The sequence below is a fragment of the Castanea sativa genome, chromosome 7 (assembly GCF_040712315.1).
Source record: "Castanea sativa cultivar Marrone di Chiusa Pesio chromosome 7, ASM4071231v1".
NCBI lineage: Eukaryota > Viridiplantae > Streptophyta > Magnoliopsida > Fagales > Fagaceae > Castanea > Castanea sativa.
Genome location: NC_134019.1, coordinates 16,717,692 through 16,741,457, shown reverse-complemented (window position 1 = coordinate 16,741,457; position 23,766 = coordinate 16,717,692). Strand labels below are relative to the sequence as shown.

Below are 23,766 nucleotides of genomic sequence, written 5' to 3'. Positions count from 1 at the left end.
ATTTGAGCACGCTCAATCTCGTCAAACAATGGTGATCGAGCCACTCTTCATAGAGCCTGACTCATTGCTTCTATCATATTGCTCTTGCTCAAGAATGTAGGACGTTGATTGATAAAATTGCGAGGATCCTTCTCCCGAGTCCGGCTACTCTACGTGCTCTTCGTACCTATAGTCCTTATCCCTTTTTTGCCTTCTCTCATGCCAACTCGAGCCCCAAGATGAACCCCCAGACTGGCTATCCACAAAACCTGTCCAACGCTGGTCGGCCATGCTCAAAGGTAGCTAACTTTGTCTGGAACTACAGCTAAGTAGGAGATTCCCACAGACGACACCAATTGTGCACGCCCGTATCTCGGTTAATGGGCTAACTGCTGTGCTAGGCTCACAATTTACTTCTTGTGGTGGGTGAATGGATATCCTACAATGGGAAACTCCTAAAGGCGAAAGTCCATACCTGAAATACAATTACCTACCTTCTTCCCGAGCTGGTTTGCTCTTAGTTTTTCTCTCTTCCTCCCTAATTCTCTGGTTCCTTACCTTCCAATGTCTAACCCCTACTTCCTCTTCTCTTTCCCTATAGGGTCCCTTAGTGGGTTAATTATGATTGCACCTCATGATTTTTCATGTAGGTGGGTCCCTTTGGGATTATTCCTAACGGAGGGATACCCCACTTTTGAAACAGGTATGTCAGCCTTGGAACTTGTGATAGAAGCCAAATAGTGCTCGGCGGCGACCTTCCCCAAGGCATTACCAGGGCACCCTAGAACAGACTCTGAGCAGCACCAAGCCTTGAGGTCTGTGTAGTCCATGACACCCTGGGCCGAGCAGCACGTGATAGGCCCAACAAATTACTCTTCTCCGATCTTTAGCCCATGGGCCATCTTGCAATGGGCCGATGACCGCACAGAACTTGTATTGTTTTACTAGTATTTTATCACTAGACTTGTGAGTTTACTAATTTCTGGAACAATTTTATTTTACCACTCAACGCACATTATTCTATTTAAACTTACTATTGGACATTAATTTTCCTATTTTCGTTTCATTATAGGACCTATACTTTTATATTATTATTATTATTATTATTATTATAATTATATTTACCATTGGATATAAATTAAAATTCCTTTATAGGTTCATAAAAAAAAAAAAAAATCCTTTATAGGTTGTAATTTGTATTCTTTTTCTTAAATTTTGAAATTTGTTTCTTTTGTAGGCGTAAAAGAACACTGTAGCTATAGGTGTTCTTTGAGCCAGTATTTTGTTCCGAGCTTGACTTCCCAAAACAAACTCGACACTAACACCAACCTTTATTTTAGGCTTGCATGAAGAAGCCTGTTCCTTGACTCTCATCCGCCATTATGAGAGTATGCACTTTGACTCGGATGATTTTGCCTTCTCATGTGTCAGACAAATTTGTGCTTGGTGTGTAATATTATAGTCCCACAAAATAAAAAGGACAAATACCAAAAAGGAAGGAAAATGTTATAGTCCACCAAATTTTATTTCCCTCCACAAACCATTATTGTTCGTTTTGAGTCCTATAAACTTCTATTTATTAAAAACTATTCATGATACCAGGTTTACCATCTTTCGTAGGTCACAGGTCACATCTTCCACAACTCTCCGCTACGACAAAACCCGCTGCATAGAATTTTAGTTTATCACGCATGACCCAGTTCGAATAACGTTGTGCAGGAATGCCGATGTAATCTCAGTTAAACTTACACCGTAGTGAGTATACGTATTTAAGCAAGCAGAACAAAGCAAGCAAAAGCATATGATATCATAATAAAGTATTGTACACTGCACATGCCCTGATCAACTTGCTCGGCCAACCAGACTTCTAATAGCTCCATGAACTACATCAATTATACAGTAGTGTATCTTCATAATTTTAAAAAAAAGCTCTAGACTATCACAGGGCAATCTCTGAAGAACACTCTGCTGAACATTGCTAGTCAAACTGCTGCCGAAGCTGCATCTCTGTTTCGCTTTTCCAGGAAGCATGAGATGATTGGCCCTTCATCCTCTTACTCTTCTCCTTGTCTTTGATGGTAGAACCCTTCTTCTTGAGCTCATTGCTAGCGTCTAGAAGAGGGCGATCACCACATACAGGGCAGACCATTCCTCGTGCATTTGAGAAAGTCTTGGGTATTCCACATTGCAAGCACATCCTATAAACAGAGATGAGACACCTTAGACAAAGGCTTTGATAGAGTACTAGACAACAGGTATGTACATCTTTAGTCCTCAATTATGAGGGCACACATGCAATTGATTAGTTGGCCCTCAGAGTGCTAAACACTTTGATAAACCCACCCAAGTGGTTGCTTATTAACATCAGTAATTCTGTTTTAAGTCAATATCAATACCTAAGTAATTGAAAATATTAATTGACTTATGTAAGCCACAACTGTTGCAGTTACTACAAAGGAAACCTGCTTCACCATTTTACTGATCTCTCAAAGTATGCTTCAGCAGTAGCAGGAAATAATGTTCTGTTCATCAACTTTTTCATTTCTTAAATTTAATAGGTAAGTTACTCATACATCCGGTGAGTCATGACTTCACCCTCCACCCACTCGTGTGAGACAAGGAAGAGCTCATTGGCAAGTTGTAATTATAAATTAAATACATATAAAAAAAAAGAGATGAGGACATACCTCAATAGCTCTGCAGCATCCTCAGCATTAGGATTGGTTACAGTTGCCACTCGCTTGCCTCCTTCTGTTGTGCTTGAAACTGATGATGCTGGAGGTCGATTACCCTCAATATCACTTCTTACTCGCTCATGGATACCAACAAGTTGAGGTTTAGCCTCAACTACAGCACCTATACTTTAATAATACAACCGTCAAAAAAAAAAAAAAAATTTCTTACAATCTAAGTAATTTACCATTAAGTTAGAAAAGTAAGTTCTAACACCAAAAAGAAACTCTTTCAATCTTCAATTCATAAAATTAGATGCATAATCCGTACACTGTCAATCACTGAATGTCTAGCCATGACATTTCCTCCCACACAGAAGTTTTCAGTGCACAAGTAGCTGAAGTAACAGTATCAAGAATATCCACAAGGAAGATACCAACCAAAATATTCTAAATTTGACAATATTAATTATGACATCCATGTCATTTGAGATTACTAGGCATGCAATCAGGTCTGACGTTTTAATATCCAATCAAATAACAAATATTTTTATTTCAAGAAAAAAAAAAAAAAAACTTTTGGCATCAAATAGAAATACATTACTTTCTTTTGAAAGGTCAAATAGAAATACATTACAAGATGTTTTATTGTACACTATTAAAATCTCATTACTATATTAAAAATGCATTGCAACAACTAAAGTCCCATACCATTAAAACATAGAAGTGGTGGAATTTGGCCCTAAGAAAGGTGTTACTATTTGAGTAACAGATAATGTCTTAGGACAACTTATCAGATTTTAGTTGATAGTGCAGTCAAAGCACCTTCAAATAAAACTCTAACAAACTACTACTAATGCAGAATAAGGTGATATAAACATGCTTATCACATTGTTTGTTAAGTTGTACCATCAAGATCATTGTCTTCTCATTAATAATTACTATGAATCTCCATGCTAGTCATAATAAAATAACAAGCTGGATTACCAAGATGCTTTATTTAATAACAAGCTGAAAATGCAAAAAAACCACAACGCTTGAGCAGTTGAGCTATAGGACTGAAGTAGCTGATGCTCTACTATGTCGCAACTACACTAGCACATCCGAAAGCTATTAATAACCACCACCTTTTTTTAATAAGATTATCCAAAGTGAGGATAAAATTCATGGCTGCACAGTTGTAAGAAGATCATACACTAAATTGTTTTTTTCAATTCAGAATCCAAAATAAGCAATCCTCAATTCCTCCTGAAAGTGTGCCATTGTACTCAAATGGAAGTGTTGATTAATAGATAATAAAAAAAAGAGTGTTAGTATTGAGGCACACAGGCGTTAGTGTGTTCTTTCCCTCTTTCTCTTTTCCATTGGCCTTCCATGCATTGTCCACACTACTGTTCACAACTCCTACACAAATTTGTTCTCAGCTTCTTTTTTATCTCATTTGCAACCATAAATCAAATCTTTTCCCTTCGGCCTTCACTACCAAAACCCTAGCCATTCATGAACCCTAACACTAACACTAACCCTTTCCTTCTAAAATTGTAAACTCTACACACAGATTCCACAACCTGTCCAACGTCATGGGAACTGTTGAGATCATCAAAACACATTCTTATTCTTACAAAATCCGATAGAAAGGTCAGTTCTTTCAAATGCAATTATTCTCTAAATTCTTGAAACCCTTTTCAGGAAATAACCTGTTTATCCTGACCCCACAATCTCGCCCTCCATCTCCGACTCCAACTCATTCTTATGCATTATAATTTACTGCTTCAAGACTTTCTTCAAATCCGTAACTATTTCAAATTCGAACCTCTCCAACTTCAAAAAGTTGATTACCAATATACCCATTTATTTGTTCCAGGCTTTTGTACAGCAAAATGCAAATTTGGGTCTCATTTATTTGGCCTAGTACTCTTAAGCAATTGTTCTATTTGGCATAAATATTAAACTATGAAAAAAAGAAAGAAGAAGAAGTAACCTGCAGGCAAGTGTTGTTTGTTTTCCTTGCGGTGGTTTCTCCTTCTGCCTAACACTGGCTGCTGTTGCTGTCCCGCATCTTTAACTTTGCCATATTCTTCTACACTGTTATTCAGAAACGCTGGCGGTCCTGAAATCTATTAATATTCACTGCTTTCATTATTCATTACTGTAAAATAAGAAAGCAAAAGCAAAATTTTCCCAAGGAGAGAGAGAGAGAGAGATGTACTTCGGAGAATAAGTCTAACACAGAGGGAAGCCCTGAAGATCCCGACCCAGATGAAGGTATTGGGAGTTTGATAAACGACTTGTCGTGGATAGCTTCTTCCTTGTCGTTTTTTTCGTCTTCGTCTTCGTCTTCGTCATCGTCTTCTTCATCTTCATCGGAGTTTTGGAGATAAGGGTGTTGGGGTTGTTGGTCATCTTCCTCTTCTGCGGAAGAATAGCCTTGAAGGAGAGACAAGCTCATTTTCTCAATTCTCAATTCTCAATTCTCTGATTCTTCCCTCTCTAAAACCCCCCAAAGGACGCACAGATCGTACTATACATACCCACATCAAAATTTAGAAAATATTATTATTTTAATTTAATACTGTAATTATTATTTAGAATAACATGATTTTCATGTTTACATAACAAAATTTGAAGTAGGAGTGTGGATCCAATGGAATTTTATTTTGAACCTGGATTTGTAGGGTTTATAGTTTTTTCAACCTATCCTAATCCAACTTGATTTATTATGTTTATAAATTTATATTATTACTTTTATTTTAATATTTTATTTTGATTTGTGTTGGTATTTTTGAAAACTAATTTTGATGACTTTGAAAATTTAGAATATAATTTAGGCATATTATGTAATTTGTGATAATTTATCTCCAAAAAAAAAAAAATGAAACATCTAAGTATAACTCACCAATCCAACCTAATTGATTCAGCCAATATGGTTTGGTTAAGTTAATTTCTATAATGGGTTTTAATTAGCTCAACTGGTAAAGTCTCTGATGGTTGTATAAGAGATCTGGGGCGAGTAAAAGACCTACTAAGGTTATTGTCGATACAGAAAAAACCGAGAAGGTTTTCCATACTCTTAGACAACATTCTAGAATTAATTGCACAATATTTAATGAGTGTAACTAACATGAGAGACTACGCTCCTGGCCCATCCGATCAAAAGTTAGGTCAAACTTGCATGAGTGGGTAAAATCGTGTTAGTATCTCTCAAAATGGTGGTTCGATTGATGATATTTTACCCTTATATCAAAGGTTTTACAAAAGAGTCATCACATAATTTATTTAAAGGAAAAATAAGAAACCATATAAAAAATACATCATCTTTATTGATTGAAAAAAATTGTACATTGATTTGAAAAATAACAAGAACATCGCATGGCTTTGTTTCTAGATACAATATAAGAAAAAGTAAATTGCTTTTGATCCTAGTTACTATCTAGAATTTGAAAATTATATAGAAAAAATTTAATATACAAACCCTTGATAAAGTTAGGATCTAAGTTACAAGGTGTTAGGCAACCACCTTACCTAGTGAAACTGATCTTCTAGACTATGGTGGCTAATGATCATATTATGATGCGAACCCCAATCGACACGCTTTGAGACCCAACAAAAATATTGGAATATTTAATACCAAATGATGCGAACCTCAATCGACACGCTTTGAGACCCAACAAAAATATTGGAATATTTGCCCAAGAAAGCTAAAATTCAGATTTTTGATAGAAACCTTGACCCAACGTTTATAATCGAAACGCGAACCAAAGGTATAAGTTGACCTTGACCCAATGATTATAAAGAATCATGAACCAAAGGTATAAAGTTTGAACGCCACAAGGAAGAATCCCTGATAAGTTCACAGTTCTTGAAGAACCAAAAGAAGAGCAAAGCCTCACCTTTTCTGATTTTTATTCAATAATATTATATGAAAAACGTTTACAGACTTAAGAGCCTATTTAAGGGCTCCATAAAACTTGACAGACAAGAAAATATATTCTAAAATAACTCCTAATTGATACCTTACCATATCTGGAATCAAATTTGACCTAAAAAACATTAAATGCACCTAAAAACAAGGAATTAAATCACCTAAACCTAAAATAACGTTTTTACATAAAAATACCAAAAATAATAAATTACAATAATTAAATAGTAAATTGTGTCATCATCAGACCCCTCCACTTGAAACAAACTCGTCCTCGAGTTCATCTTTGAAATCTGAAATCTTCCACTCCAAATAAACAAATACTTCGAATGCTTTAATGACTTGATCCTGTTATGAAACTTGAATCCTTCATAAAGTGTAGCAGAAAATTTCTTCTCATCTACTCTCAATTTATTTGCAACATCAATCAACAAAGGGTTGATAATAAAATTAAAATTTTCTACTCCAAGAAAATCAACAAATTGAATAGTCATCTTCAACAAATCAATTGAGACTAGAGGATTGTGAGTTGTGGACTCATCCTCATAATTAACCTCAATTGAATCTTCCACAATGTTCTCAATAATTACCATCTCTTTTTTTTTTTTCAAGTTTTTTTCTTTTTTTTCACTTTTTTTTTTTTGGATGATAACAGGAAATAAAAGATAAAAGGATAGAAAACTGATTTTAGAACCTGTGCTCTAATACCAAATGATGCGAACCCCAATCGACACGCTTTGAGACCCTACAAAAATATTGGAATATTTAATACCAAATGATGCGAACCTCAATTGACACGCTTTGAGACCCAACAAAAATATTGGAATACTTGCCCAAGAAAGCTAAAATTCAGATTTTTGATAGAAACCCTGACCCAACGTTTATAATCGAAACGCGAACCAAAGGTATAAGTTGACATTGACCCAATGATTATAAAGAATCATGAACCAAAGGTATAAAGTTTGAACGCCACAAGGAAGAATCCCTGATAAGTTCACAGTTCTTGAAGAACCAAAAGAAGAGCAAAGCCTCACCTTTTCTGATTTTTATTCAATATTATTATATGAAAAACGTTTACAGACTTAAGAGCCTATTTAAGGGCTCCATAAAACTTGACAGACAAGAAAATATATTCTAAAATAACTCCTAATTGATACCTTACCATATCTGGAATCAAATTTGACCTAAAAAACATTAAATGCACCTAAAAACAAGGAATTAAATCACCTAAACCTAAAATAACGTTTTTACATAAAAATACCAAAAATAATAAATTACAATAATTAAACAGTAAATTGTGTCCTCATCATATTACATCATCCAAATAACAATTTATAGCCTCCAAAAACACATTATCCAACATTGAAACAAGGATTTGTGTGTACATGGTGAAAAACCCCCTAATTTAAACATACAATCATATTTGGATAAATTGGAAATTGAAACATGGTGATTATGTGTGTGCTAAGTGCAAACCCTAATCAATGTTGTTACCCCTAATAGACCTCTAGGGGAGTGGGGTGCTTTGAAATGGTGTTGGAAGGGACTATTTACAATGGAATGGGCAAGATTATGGAGGGTGAAAGCCATCAATTTGGAGTTAGAGATGACAATTTTTCCCTGCCCCGCTTGGCCTGCCCCTCCTCGCTTCACCCAATGCGAGTTTTTCCTACCCGCAAAGATGGTGGGGTAAGGATGGGGCGAGATTTTAGACCCACATCATGGGGCGGGGTAGGGATGCATTTAGACTTTTTAGACCCAACTTGCCCCGCCCCTGCCCCGCATTGATAATGGTTAAATTGTAAATTTTTCATACCCTAAAACCTTACTATTTAAACAAATATATCATCAGCTTATTTTATTATACCCATCAAGCTTTCTGCCTCTTTTTTTTTTTTTTTTTTTCTAGCAAGGTTGGAAATAAGGTATCAATTTTAACATTTTCTTTTGTCTTTATTATAAACGAATTTATATACTATTGAATCATTGATTTTTTATTATAAGATTTTTGTTTTTTTTGTGATATTGTCTTGCTAAACACGTTAATAATACTATTCAATTTTTGCTAAAAATTAGTTTGATTTGATGGGATAAATTTATTTGTAATTTCAAGAATATATTTTTTTATTAATGAAACAGGTTTAATTAAAAACAATTGTAATAGTTGTGGGCAAATTAACAAGAAGTAGAGTTTTACTAGGTGGGGCAGGGCCCCAAGGAGTGGGGATGGGGTAAGACAAAACCATATGGGGCAGGGTGCGAATACCCCATCCTTCGAACTTGTCTCGCCCCATTGCCATCCTTATTTGGAGTTGACTGCTATGGGGAGTGTTCAGGGGCCGTTTTTTGGTGCTCGGCCACATGTTGTTCGCTGGAGGGGTGACCTTGCTAGGCCCGGGTTGGTATGGGGAGTTGCATCCGAAACTCGACATTGGGTCACGTGGTCCAATGACTACTGACAAACTTTTAAGCCTACAAAATGAGTAAAGCCCAAAGTCTAAGAATCATGATAATGGTTGAATAAATATGTAATATATGTTTTTGATATAATAGTTTTGATTAACAGTTATAATAGTAGTTGAAATAAAGTAATACATATTTAAAGGTGAAGTAATCATGTACTCAATGATGTAAATTTAAAGATATGGAAGTAGAGTCACTTATCTTTGTATGGTTTGTAGCTCCAACTGTATAGCATCAGTGAGTTGACAGTATTCTAGCAGAATGACTCCACCGGTAGAGAGACAGTTTGCCATAATAACTTCAAGATTGAAGGGAAAAAGTAGGTGCAACTAAAGGGAGAGAGAGTATGTCCAGCTGTGTGTAGAGGCTGGTCAAGTTTATCCCATTTATCATACACTTAAATGAATTTTCCTTGACAATGCTTTTTTAATTGTTGTGAAGTAATGGATAGTATTACCTTTCATGAGAATGGCTTTTGTATGAAGCATTTGTGTCTTCTAAGAGAATGACTTTATCTAAGATAAATTTGTGTCTTCCATGAGAAGGGCTTTGATACGAGATCTTAGTGCCTTCTAAGAGAAAGACTTTAGGATTAGAAGTTTATGCCTTCTATGAGAAGGGCTTTTATAAGAGAGGTGAAGAAGAGCATTGAGACATGTTTATGGCTAGCAAAACAGTAGAATTTCAAAGTGAGAGAGTATGAGAGTGGAGTTTAGAAGAGTTGTGGTGTGTTATATCTAATGGTGTAGTAAATGTGTATAAGATTGTGTAAGAGAAGTGGAGAAAGAGATGTTTAGAGATATGGGCAGCAAGATAGATGTATTTTCTGAATATGGAGAGTGAGAGAATGAGTATAAGAGAGTAATGGTGTTGTAGCATGTTTAGCAATGCTGTTGGGATTTTCTACTGGAGGATGGATAAGAGCTTATGAAGAGTAGTTATGAGCTAAGGGCTGAAGAATTTAGTTCCTAATTTGGAAACTAAAAACTTAGAAGTTTAAAACTTCATTAAGAGCTTAAGAAGATAATTAGAGGGAGAGAGAATAGAGAAGTTTATGAAAGAGTTGTTCTTCTCTATTGGTGTGTCTTGAGGTGTTGGTGAAGGACTTTATTTATAGCTGAGTTTAAGAGGGTTTTTAGCAAATTATCTTAGCCAAAATCTGTCCCAATCAGCAATAAATCTTTAGAAAATTCATCCTAAGATTTGGCAAAAAATGGTATGTTTAGCTTTAATTAAGGTGTTCTTGCTGTTTTGGGTAATAGCTGTTGGAGGAAAGACCATCAGAAAAGGAAAAGATTTTAGCAAGAAAAAGATATTTTCTTTAGTTGGTTTTTATTTTTAGCCAAATAAGAAAATTCAGTAACGTTAAGGCTGCAGGGTCAGCTGTCACAGCTATTCTGAAAAAGCTATTCCAATTGTCAGAAAAAACTGTCACAGCTATCATAAGACAGCTGTTGCTTAGGGTAGAAGTAGATAAGGTCAACTGGATGATGTCTGGCTGTTGGAGAAAATATTCAACATTTATTTCATGAGTTTGGCTGAAAATGGTAAGATCTCTTTTAAGGGTATCTTGCTATTTTGGGTATAGCAGCTGACTGCTAGGATTTTAGCATTAAATGGCTGGAGATATAACTTTCAACCAGGTGTCAAGTGCTGAACACACTGTTGGTGTTCTGCTAGAAAGGTTTCCTTTTTTGGGTGCTAATATTTTTGGTCCAAGATTCTATTACAATACATTTTTAGTAAGTAATAGAATGATTGATTGATAGTTAATAAAGTTATAGAGATCTAGTCAAGGCTTTATTATGTTGTGACTTAATCTTGATGACCAAGAAGAGCACTTAATGCTCTATTCTAGCAATTGACAAGGGAATATTTAGTTTGATTATGGTAGATAGCAGCTGGGTATTAGAAATATCATGAATATTTTATATATTTGGAGATTAAAGATAGCCAATTAGATTAGGTCATGTATTTGAGTTGGATTTTAGTTGAAAATAGTAATATAGTTTATGTAGAATAATATGATTAGGTTTCCAAATTTGTATAGGAATAGTTGGAGATAAAATGAATAGTTATTTTGTCAGCATTTAGATGGTTGGAATTTTTGAGTGTTTGTCATATGATGAATATTAAGTTTAAAGAAAAGAGTAATGGGGAGTTTTATCATTTTTAAGTAGGCTTACCATATGTTACCCGCTACACACTGACTCGTCAGAGTTCAGGGAGTTAGAGAAGACACACCAAGCAAAATGTTTCTTTTATTAACTTTAAACCGCTAGAGCTTTACTGAATATACTTCTTGGCCCTCCTAACCACGACTCCCAAAATTTCCCCAAAGAGACTCATGAACTTGGATCATGAGTCAAAGATGAGATGACGTACCTTAGGTTTTGTTGTCATTCTATGTAAATATGGGCTTTCGTTGGAGAAGCCGCTTTCCATGAATATGAGAGAGGTAATATGGGCTGTGAGTTTTGATTCATTACTTGAGCATGATCCATATGTTGATGTTGATGATGTCATGGGTTATGATCCCAATTGATGAAGAGGAAATGTGAATTATGAATCATGAATCTGCCTCTTGAAGTAAGGATCTCGCGGGCCATGTGCGCCCAATCTATGTAGTTGAATAAGATATGAGCTTATTTTGGGTTTTAAATAGATTTACCCAAAAAATCAATAATATGTTGATGTAGCGTGGGTTGCCAATGAAGTAGTGCTATGTGGGCAAAAAAAGAGTCCTCAATAGGAAGCATTGTCTAGTCCAAGTACTGATCGACACTTAGGCCTAGTGATAGCTTGTCACTTGGCTTTTTTACACAATTTTGTCATTAAATTCCATTATTCTTCTGAAATTCAACTCTATCAGCCCCTCCTTGGACCTCAAGTTCAACCAATTAACCCTAAACTTCCTTGATTAAAGTTCATTTATCATTAAATTCAATAAATTAACAATTAATCTCAACCAAAATTTAGGATTTAATTAGCACAAAGTGCTTGGGGGTTTGGGGGGAATGGGTTCGAGTTGTGGGGTTAGCATCATGTTGTAATTATCTCTCAAAAAAAAAAAAAGATTGGACACATCAATATAAGTTATATCCTCAACTAATAGTATTATGACACGTCATTAGATTGGACCAATTAATATCAATTGTTTATTATCACATGTGGTTGGGATTTAATTCATGCAAGTGCATACTAATTGTCAAAGTTTAATTTCACGATATCTTTCAATGTGATGGTCCTATTGAGGCCCTTGACCTCTCAAATATTGTTTTACCATTGGGATGGGAAATAACTATTTTGCTTTTGGATGAGGTTAAATGTAGGTTGCAAAATAGAGTATCTATATTGACAAGCCTTTAATCAAAATCTATGGATGACTATTACTTAATGGCTAGGAAATCCATAATAGCCCCATCAATAACAATTAGAACCTTAATCATCCTAATTAAGGAAGGGGACTTAAATGACCCTTAAACGATCACATATAGCAAGTATAAAGGCCTACCCATAGCACCTAAAATAGGTACGAATCACTAAGGGTCTGTTTGGTTTGCTCACAACCCATATCTCAAAACTCATATCTCAAAACTCAAAACTCAAACTCATAACTCATAACTCTTATCTCTATTCCCATTATAACTCAAATATCTCTGAAATTTATGTTTGGTTCCAAATCTAAGTTATATCTCTCACTCTCTAACTCCATTTTTTTGGCAAAATGGTGGAGCTCACCCACTGTCACTACACAGAACGGTCATATGGGTACCTGCGTGTGACATTCTCTCTCTTCATTTTACTTCTCTTCCTTCCCATCACAAAACCCAACAGCTAATTTCATGCCTCTATACACCACAAAACCCATTTCACATAACCCAGCAAGAGACTAGTTCCCTCCCACTTCTGGCACCGTTTCTCCATGAATTTTTTCTCTTACTCACAGCACATATTTTCCCTCTTCCCTATTCCAAATTTCAGATTTTTTTTTCTCTTACGCACAGACCGAAAACCACATATACAAACCCTCTTTAAAAGGAACAAAGAAATGAGAAAGAAGATAAATCTGTCCTTTAGTTCTCCTCACCACATCAATCAAACCCATAGGCCACAAATAGCAAACAAATCTGCAACAACCCACAAGAACTGAACATCTATTTTCAGTCTTTCTCTCTACCCTATAGAGTGGATTTCCTTAAGTGGGTACTCTATTTTCCCTTTCTCGCTCTCGCACTCTCTCTCGTTTAAGGGTTTCACAGATTTCTTATTTCTGGGGTTTTTTTTGTGTTGGGGGAAAATTTTGTAGACTTATGCGTCTGTCTGTGTTTGCATTTAATTGTGATTTTGTGTTTATGGGTTTATGTTTCTGTGTTTGTGTTTCTATGTAGATTTATGATGAACATGGTTGTCGGTTTGTGTTTGTGTGTTTGATTGGTACCCATGTGTTTATGGGTTTGTGTTTCTAGTGTTAAGATTAGTGCCCTTAAATCCTATTGTATGATACTATGTATGATATTATGTGTGACATTATGTATGACATGATGTATGACTTAATATTGTGATTGATAAAGTTATTTTATTATTATCTAAAATAATGGTAACATGAATATGGGACATTATCATATAGTTCATGAGATGCATTGTATGTGATTTATGTGAAAAGTCACAGAAGATGTAAATCACAAGTTCTTTGTAAACTTAGAATTTATAGTTCGTAGTCGGTGATGAAATTGGGCATTTCATCTGCGAAGACTATAACGTGTCAACTAAGATGATTTGTCTTGATCATGGAAGTGGAAACTTCTAGTTGATATGTTGATATGTTTTAAGAGTTAAAACATATTGAACAGGACTGCTGTGAGATTTATTATTCTTCTAACGACTGTCAAATGAATAATAAATCTCACGACTTCTATTTGCATGAACTCTTAATCCTGAGAGAAATGGACTTGATCATGAAGTGTAGGTTGCTTTGATATATTAGGAGTGAGATCTGAAGTGACGGTCAAAACCTCAGTATGTTGGGCAGCCACATTTAGTGTTGATGGAACATATATTCTCAAGATGGAATTCATAGTCTCTTGATGGAGATATAAAATATTCCCTTGAGATAAGTTTAATGGTTTCAGTTATTCAGAGAGTTAGGCCTAACCACTTTAGTAAGAAATTACTAAAGTATATATTTATGAAATTGGATTTCATAAATATATAATGAATAACTTTAAAGAATTAAACCGGGTACTCAAGGATAAGATGTAGTAATTTACAAAGTGGCAGTCTACATTTATGACTTTGTGTTATTACGAATATTTTATGAAGGGGTTACGTGTATAATAAAGTCTTGGGATATAATTTATTAATAAGGCCTAGAGTGCAATTATATTTATATAGTGGTATTAAATATAATTAATGGTAACTTTGGACTTGTCAAGAGTTGACGGAAAAGCCCAAGGCCCATTGGAGCTAGTGTCTTATTGGTCCCTTTTGGTCCCACTCCAAGCCACACACTAAAGCCCAATTGGAAAGGCCCAATAGGCCAGCCCAATTAGATAATCAGTTAGTTATAAAGGGAGAAACATACAGAATTTTTATGAGAAGAGATAAGAAAAGAAAAAGAAACGGTGTGTGAGAGAGTGTGAGACACACTTTCATTCTCCCTTGGAAAAACTGATTGAGAGACCACACATCTTGGGCGTAAAGTGGAATTGGAGTGAAGATTAAAAGTGTTCCCAAGTGCTTCTAATCTTTGTTTTGAATTTCTCCACATCAAGGTACGCTATCTTGTTCTTAAATTCTGAAATTTATGTAGTGCATGTTATCAATCATGAATGAAATAGATCCTAGTTCATTGCTTCCGCTGTGGGTTTTGTATGAGATGCAAAACCAGAATTTTTCCTTCATCTAGGTTTGAGACATCAGTACCCATGTAAATTTTGTATACTATATGTGCAATTGGCTTTAGATTTGAATTAAGTGTGTGTTATGTTCAAGTTCACGAAAAAAGAAAGAAACATAAGATGAGAGAAAGAGATATGAAGAAAGAAAGAAACAAGAAGAAAGAACAAGAAGCCGTTGGTGGGTGCCTCGATGGGTCTAACTTGATAGAGACAACTCAGGAGAGTGGATTCCACCAAATTAGTTATTTGTTTATAACTTTGTTACTATAAGTCATATTCCATAATCTGAAAACACCAAAAATCTGTTTTCAGTTTTCATAACTCAAACTCAAAATTTTGAGTTTTGATTTATGAAAACTTAACTCAAGAATTTGTCCAAACAAGCTATAACTCAGTGGACCCAACATTTTTTTAAGTTTTGGGTGATGAAAACTGAGTTATATAACTCAGTTTTCACCAATCCAAACACCCCCTAAGATACTTACTTTTAGTTTGTAAGCTTTCCGCTTAGCTATTTGAAGTTTCCTGACTAAGACATCAAAGACCCTTAGCTCAGTGCCACACTAATGCCCTCCGATCAGCCCTATTTCTTTCTTGAAGGTCTAGACGACCTTCCATCGATATCTTGGGACAAGCTACCCAACTAGTGGCAATTTTCTACATCAATAGTTTGGCGCCGGTTGTGGGAAAAGACAGATAAGTCATTTAACTCTTTTTACAACAGAAGGGTATCTCGTTCCAAGCTGAAGTCATGGAAGATGAAGAAAACAATCCTGCTCAATCCCCTTGTAGAGAGGCAAGTGCCAGCCTTAACTACTAGTGTTCAAGTACTGACCCGCCAAAATCAAATTGCTCATGCAGCAGCAGCCTCTCAAAAGGTGAACGGGTGAAGAAAATCGTAATGATGAACACCATAACGAAGAAATGGCGGAGAGTCGAGCCGTTAGTCAAAGAGTAACACCTTCAATTCATTGTTCCAAAAATGAGACTAGAAATACAACTATCAAAGCATTCAGTTCAACATCTAAATTTGGTACCTTGGCGGAGAGCCAAAAGTTTAGCCATAACCCTAGTTAGATGCCCAATATACTTTAATTGAATTCATTTTACAATATTTCAAACAAGACAATAGATTTTATTTTATCTATTCTTTTTGTTGCAAACATTTCAGTTCAGTTTATAAATCAATTCAACTGAATTCTAATAGTACTCAATCAAAGGATATACTAGGATAGGATACTGCCCAATAAGGCTGATACATGATACATCAACTATATTTAGGTAGTTTGATTGGACACTACAATAAGTTAAACCATTCATAGTTAACAAAAAAAACCATTACAAACTAGAAAGAGGGAAAAAATAATAATAAAAAAACTCTATTGAGGTGGCACTCAAAAGCATTGATGCTTCTTTGCAATTAACAAAAAACGTACTTCTTTTGCATATACATGCAATGTTATTCGCCATCAACCATAGCAAAAAATTTCGTCATTTTGACTCTAATAATTCATGCAAGATATGATTGCTCAGTCTTTATTATTCGTAGATCAATTTGAACAGCTTAGAATAATAAGAAAGCCATCAAAATATGTAAAAGTAGTGCCATCAACCCTATTGAGGTGACACTCAAAAAGAATTGGTTAAAAAAAAAAAAAAACAGAACAAAACAAAAACCAAAACCCCCAAGAAGACACTAATATTAAATTCCAAATCAATTGGCATATAGGGAGCCTGTAGCTCCAGATCAACAACCCATGTCAATGAAACGTAATTCAGTTTGAAAATTTTCAATCTGTTGACAGCATTTTAAGGAGCGAAGTAATTGACTCCAAAGAATTCAAAGAAGAATATTGTGACAACTGACAAGAAAGGGGAAAGATGTAAAAGATCAGCACAGTCAACCTAAAGTAATTTAAGAATTTGTTAACTTATAAATGAAAATCAATCTTTAAGTGGAGAAAGGGGGTGAGGAGGCAAAGGCCAAAGTTACAACATAAACAGTAATAAACAAGACAGTAATCTGTTTCTGCATTTTGTTAGATCGTTGCATGTCTAACATCTACTCTTTAAAAAATAACAATAGGGGGATATGAAGGTTATCATTAATGTTAAATATTCCAGATGAGCAGAAATACCAATAATGGAAAGGTGTAATGAATTTGATGGGGGCAAAAAAATAAATATCATTGCTGATGAAGAAAATTAGTACAGACAGACTTCAGACTATTTACTCCCAACAGGAATTGGAATTCCTCCCTGATTGATAGAGATATGGGAAAGCTTCAACCTGATGGCTTCAAAATCTGCATTTTGCCTCTCTTCATTTGTCAACCACAAAGGCAAGCAACGATCAATTAAATCCTTGCCACAACTCAGCGGGGAGCCACCTTTAAGAATACGGGTCCTCCCAAATCTTGTAATCCTTGCTAGATTTGAATCAGAAGGCTCCTCAGCATAATTCTCAAAAATGTCCCTAATGGCATCACACCAGATTGGTCGAGCTAACTTAAGGAAGTCATGAACAGCCACTACTGGAAGATTCACACTTCCCAGTTCAGACTCGCTATTCCCACCTCTTCCATGATAATCTGATCCTCCAAGCTTCAAAAGACCATGAACATCTGCTAGGTCACTGTACACTATTGACCATACAAAATAACAATGATGTAAGTACCAGATGAAGAACATAAGGAAAATATGAGGCTCCATAAGTTTTTACATAGATAATTTCCTTTCAGAATATGAGCATTTCAAGTGTTCCAATATAGCATAAAATAAAAAATCTATTCAATGAGGCTTCATAGTCAAGAAAGAATAATCCACTCAGTTCACTACATCATTAACAAGGATGATGAAAGCAGTTTCATCCCAGAATTTTCAGAAATTTGTTGCACCATAACAAAAGAAAGCTTGATGTCTTACAAAAGAGGGAAAAAAATTGTGATCAGAAACTTTTTCAAATTGCACATTACAGCCATATGGCCACTATTTAACAGTAATATTTAGTATTAGGCCAAACTTATCAACCCAAAAATTTATTACTTTGTATTTGACACCACAAGTCAGTGCTCTTTTTTTTTTCATCCACCACTAAATGGAAACAAAACTAAATCTCACCGATTGAATCAATGGTATTAAACAATCTCAACACATATGAGTTGAAACATTAGAAAAGAAAATGTTAAGCACAACCTAACATCATCAGTTGATTTATATCTTGAAATTGTTTCACGGAGAAGTTGGCGTGTTCCTAGTATGCAATATCTTTGACATTAATTCCTTGCTTGAAGATAGGATGTAAATGATTTACATTCTCAGATTCTCTCACAATTGATTTGACAATCACCCATTAAAAATATATAACTCCTCAAAAATAATAAAAAAGAAAATGACCTAACAAAGTGAATCACATACCAGCTAATTTTCCATCACTTCTATATACCTCCATCCCATGAAGGCCAGCCTCTTTTAGCCTCCTGATAACAGTAACAGGATTTTTCAATGCCCACGGATGAGCTAGCACAGCCACACCCCCTGTATTACATATCAATTGTATTGCTTCCTCTGCAGGAGGCTCACTTCCCCTGAACCCATATTAATCCAAAATTAGAAATACACAACAAGAGTAACAAGGAAAGATATAACAATAAGCTAAGAAAATTACGTAGAGTAAGCAGGTCCACCATCAAAAAGATATCGTGCAAAAGCTTGTTTCAGATTTTCCACATAACCTGCTTCAAGCATAGCACGGGCCACATGCAGTCTCCCAGGAGCAACTCCCTTGCCAGCTATCCGGGCAACATGCTCCCACTTAACAGGTAGATTAAGTTTATTAAGTTTTGACACCATGTTCTTTGCACGGAGAAAACGACCATCTCTGATATTAGCCAAGAACTTTTCAAGCTGCTCAATCCTTTTTGGTCCGCAGCTGCTATAGTATGCAAGGATGTGCACCGGTTCCTCTAATTCAGATTGCTCACTGTTAATCAATATCAAAAACATCAGAGGCATATCCTCACAACTAAGATTCTTCTGGAAATTCTTGCGATTTCCAATTGCAAACATTGTATTAAAGAAAACCTAAGTACAAAGGTTTCTCCAGAAACTACATACATATATACAATACATTCATATGTGTGAGTGTGTGTAAGCTCCCTAAAGCCAGAACATCAAAGATTTACCTTGGAGAGAATATTGTACTGATTTCAACACCTGGAATTATCTTGATGCCAAATCTTCGAGCAGCTTCTAGAGCTTCGGGGATGCCTGACATTGTGTCATGATCTGTCAGAGCAAGAACTTTCACCTGTTATGGGCACATTTTTTTTTAAAATAAGTGTTATGCATACATTTAATAATTAAATTGCAATACATCTTACGATGTATTCAAGAATCAAAATATAAGAATAGCTTAACAAATATAAATCATAGATCAAGAACAACATACAACATTTTCAAAGTAGTTTTGAACTTCAATTACAGAAGTCCCATTACATTTATAGATAGCATTGCAGGAAACTCAAATATTTCTTTCCACAAAAATGTTCATTGTCAGTCATAGCCCAAGTTGATTCTTGGCCTTTTAATTAGGCCATAATTCCATTTAAATTGGGTCAGATTTATGGGTCCTTTCTCAACAAATTGGGATTGGCCACATCTCCTCTTCCGCTCTTAAAGTTTATCAAAAACCATACTATATTACAATTGTATTTAACAGATCCTTCTCACTACATCTACCCATGTTAATTCAGGTCACACTACCTCTTTTTACCCCTTAAACTTAAATAACTCTCGCTCATTGGTGCATTAATTGTACTCCATTGTACATGTGCAAAGTACAAACCATCTTAATCAACTCTCATTCATTTTATTTCTCAACGGATGTGTTAAGCATGAAAACCTAAACTAGTTACATTCTTATATCCAATTGAGCCTTTTCAAAGTTTAGTTTACACAAACACTCACTTTCACTTACAGCAACAAGAGAGAGAGAGAGAGAGAGAGAAGCACCAGGACAACACTCTTATAGAAATTGAGCAATTCACTATATTAAAAATAAATAAATAAACAATCTATTTCTTGGACAAAGCCCCCTTATAGTGGAGCTAGGTAAAGTTTGCCCCACTTCCATGTCACTAACCAGTTGCACTTCTCAGAAACTTAAAGAAATTAATTATGCAGTTATGCTCCTAACAAATAATGAAGTTCCCTTTTCCCAGATATTCCCACTGCATTTCTATTTATCTCCTCTCCCTAATCTCCAAACCCTCATCTATCCCAGTACACTTTAACCATTAGAATGGATGACTGGACCATCCATAAACACCTTGAGGAAGATGAAAAATTACATTCACTAATACTGATAGGCTCCAATACCCCAACAAAAAGAATAACAAAAGAAACATTCATCAAAGTGCTGTCAAAATATCCTGCAGAGAGGGGTTCTGAACTCAAGCAACAAGCATACAGCAATAGGCAATTCCAGTCAAATGTTATTTTGATGCCTTGTCCGAACTCAAACAAGCATATAGAAAGGGATAATTCCAAGCTTGCTTCTTCTCATAGTTTTCTTGATCATCAACACAACCTATCTCTGCTGTTATTTTGATACAAAAAACAAAGCTTTGTCTACCAAGAATTAAACCCACAGCCTTGATATCTCCAAACATCAAATTTCTCTACCCAAATAAACTAAATAAATGACAACATACAACTACCAAAGCAACTGAAACATAGGTACCAGCAATTTCAAGAAGCAACAATGGAATAGTATCTCCAAGTGTGGTCAGCTAATGAATATCACGCCACCAAAAAAAAGTGTAATATCAAACAAAAGACATGACTTCAACACAATGGATTGTCTCATTAACTGGGATGGAAGGGATGGGAAGGAAGAAAAGGGAATGGAAATGGAGGGAAAGTCACCTTCCCTTTGATGTGTTTAGTTGTCTAGGACAAATAAAAAGAAAGGAATGAAATTGTGGACTGATAATGAATTGACCATTTTTGACCGGTTCCTCCACCTTCTTTCCAACTTGATAATCCAAGGATGTCCTCTTCCACCCCTCATACAAATAATGAATTCATTATAAAATGCTAAGGGCACAATCCTAGTACGCTGGAAGTATACAAGGAGAAGCCCAAAAAAGAAAGAAAAAGAATCAATGAAAGCTCATTGGTATCCAGGAACTCTAGAAAATTTGCAATAGAAGATTTATGAGAGGTCGAAGTACATTCATATACTGTCTTCAAAAATAAAATCTTCAACTTTGCCATCTTTATTCCTTACCCTCAGAGCAATGGGAATTGTTTTATCTTCAAAGTCACCAAATTAAGCAAAAAAGCTTCCAATGTGATAACCCCTCCACCACAGAACAAAACATTACTCAAGAAACACCAGACAAACTGAAAACCCAAGCCCACAATTCCTGAGCCACTGCACAATGTAAGAAAAGATGAGCCACATTCTCACATTGCTTTTATACATAAAACACCCTTTTCCATAATAATCATCCATCACTTCCTTAGATTATCTGTTGACGGTCAAACTTTCCAAATGCTTTGCTAAGGACAATACTTACCTCCTCCTTCCCACAATGCCTATTAGTAGCTCTTCACTTGGAAACCTTGCATTTCCTAAGGGATCCATTCCATTTTATCTACCTCCCCAAGTTGAAACACTGTTGTGTGTATGTCTTCCAATAACTGTGCCATAGATTCTACCTGCCAGTCATGCACCATGAAAATAATTATAGGATTTCAATAAAATAAGCCATTTTTGGGCTTTCTATATTCCACCACTATAGCATCTCTGTCCCTTGCAATTAGAAAAGATTAGAATCTCTCTCCTTTACAGTAGTCTCACCATTCCAGAAATCATGCCAAGCCATCACCACCATCACATCTAGTAAAACATGAAAAGCTGTCTCATCCTCTATGCAAATGCTTCCACAATCCCATATGGCCCTCTAACCTACCTCAAACACCAGCTCCCCCAAGTAGTGCCCTAGGAAGCATGGACATAGACACAGGTACGATAAGGTGACAGGAGCAATTTATGAAAAATTATAACATAAAATAAAATGGCCAGTATGACATTGGTAAGACCGGGGTACAGCACCCAAAACGAAGTGACCGTGCTTCCTAGGTAGTGCCATGCTTTAAGTCTGCCCACAAAATGCATTTACTTCTAACACATGGTCACAACCACTTTCCCAACAATGTTTGATTCAAAAGCATTAGCTTCTTAGTCCCAAAACCTCCATTGCTAATCGATGTGCAACATATATTCAATTAATTAATTTTATATATATATATATATATATATATATAAGATTTTGCTAATGTGTGCCTTTAGGACACACAATAATAATTCATTTTTGAAAAAAAAAATTTCAAGAATTGAAAAAGTATTGACAATTTTTTCACTTGTCAAGAAAATTTTACGATAAATGAATAGTTTAATGTATGCCCTTAAGGCACACATTAACCGGACCATATATGTATATATATATATATATTACCAGTCTTCTGTAATTGAATATACAAAGTGCGGACGAGTTTAAAAGAATCCATAATCTATATTTACTTACCCTAATACAAAATGCAGCCTAATAGTAGGGCAGAGTAGAATTGAACCAAAATTTACCTATTTTCAGCCAACTCTACTCTACTCCCTCCCTCCCTCAATCCAAACAGCCCTCCCTCAATCCAAACAGCCCTTAAAAAGAATATTCACAAAAGCTAATTCATTATTTATAAGCTAAGATTATATATAACTCAAAAGAGGGCTAGGTAGCTAACTAACACCAAAAGGCAAAACCCGCATCAGCATATCATTCAGAAACAATAAAACGATTAGAAAACAGTGCATATCATACACTCAGAAAAAAAGCAAGCAAAACCCATTTGAAATACTGAGGAAGTGTTTGAAAGAAACTAACCCCATTCACATGTGCTTTCTCAACAAGCTTTGTAGGGGACAAAAACCCATCACTGCATTTGGAATGGGAATGCAAGTCGAACACCATTTTCTCCCCACCTTTGCCAAGACTCTTCTGCACTCCAAAGTCATCCACAAGAAAGGAAGCAGCGGCAGAAAAAGACAACGAAGAAGAAGAAGAAGAAGGGTGATCCAGGAACACCCATTCACTCACAGACTTGAACGCCAGTGTTTGCTCTGGTGTCATCTTCTTCTTGCTCCCACCTCGCTTTTTCTTCTTCTTCTTCTTATTCTTATTGTCTTTAGTTTTCTTTGAGTTATGGCTGCTGCAATTGGAATTGCTGCCAAGGACGTGACCATCTCCCACCATTGCTTTGCCTTCGGTCCAAAGAGAAAGGGATTGGAGAAGAGACAAAAGACCAGATATTTTGGGTCTGTTCAAGGCTGAGAGAGGAGGCTTCTTGAGTCTAGAGTATGGAGACTGAGTCTACTTTACCTATGGCTATAGGTATAGGCTAGGATAGTTGCATATAGGTAGACGGATAGGCCCTTTTATTTAAAGGGCATCTTTTCGAATTCAAAGGTGTCCTCACGCTTTGCTCTGAGTCGGACAAAGCGTTCTCATCTACGCAACATCTGTTGAGTTCAAGAATAGACAAGTGGGGTTAGAGTTCAATAGCTTTTTCTCCGCAACCTTTCCTTATTGCAACTTGCAAGGGAAAAGTATACCCCGTTAGCTTCCTCCCTCTCATTGTTGGTGGGACCCGTGAGGGACCCATCTATCACGGGTCCCATCAGCTGTGGGGGAGAAACATACCCCATAAAACATGATGTATTTTATAAGGATCTTCTCAATGAGTAGCACAGAATAATTAATTTTTTTAAAAT

At 35.7% G+C, this 23,766-nt stretch overlaps 2 protein-coding genes across 2 annotated transcripts; both read right to left on the bottom strand.

Moving 5' to 3' along the window:
- Positions 1–1,755: 1,755 nt before the first annotated feature.
- LOC142644744 (uncharacterized) lies at positions 1,756–5,347 on the bottom strand. Its single transcript, XM_075819318.1, has 4 exons — positions 4,861–5,347; positions 4,633–4,768; positions 2,667–2,835; positions 1,756–2,177 (listed from the first exon to the last, which is right to left on the bottom strand). Exons 1-4 carry the CDS (start codon positions 5,098–5,100, stop codon positions 1,958–1,960), a joined length of 765 nt encoding a protein of 254 aa, XP_075675433.1. The 5' UTR covers positions 5,101–5,347; the 3' UTR covers positions 1,756–1,957.
- An 11,517-nt stretch (positions 5,348–16,864) lies between these two features.
- Positions 16,865–23,520, bottom strand: LOC142642039 (uncharacterized). The gene is made up of 5 exons (XM_075816385.1): positions 22,880–23,520; positions 19,118–19,242; positions 18,601–18,915; positions 18,351–18,520; positions 16,865–17,575 (listed from the first exon to the last, which is right to left on the bottom strand). Exons 1-5 carry the CDS (start codon positions 23,246–23,248, stop codon positions 17,160–17,162), a joined length of 1,395 nt encoding a protein of 464 aa, XP_075672500.1. The 5' UTR covers positions 23,249–23,520; the 3' UTR covers positions 16,865–17,159.
- Between the last annotated feature and the right edge of the window lie 246 nt (positions 23,521–23,766).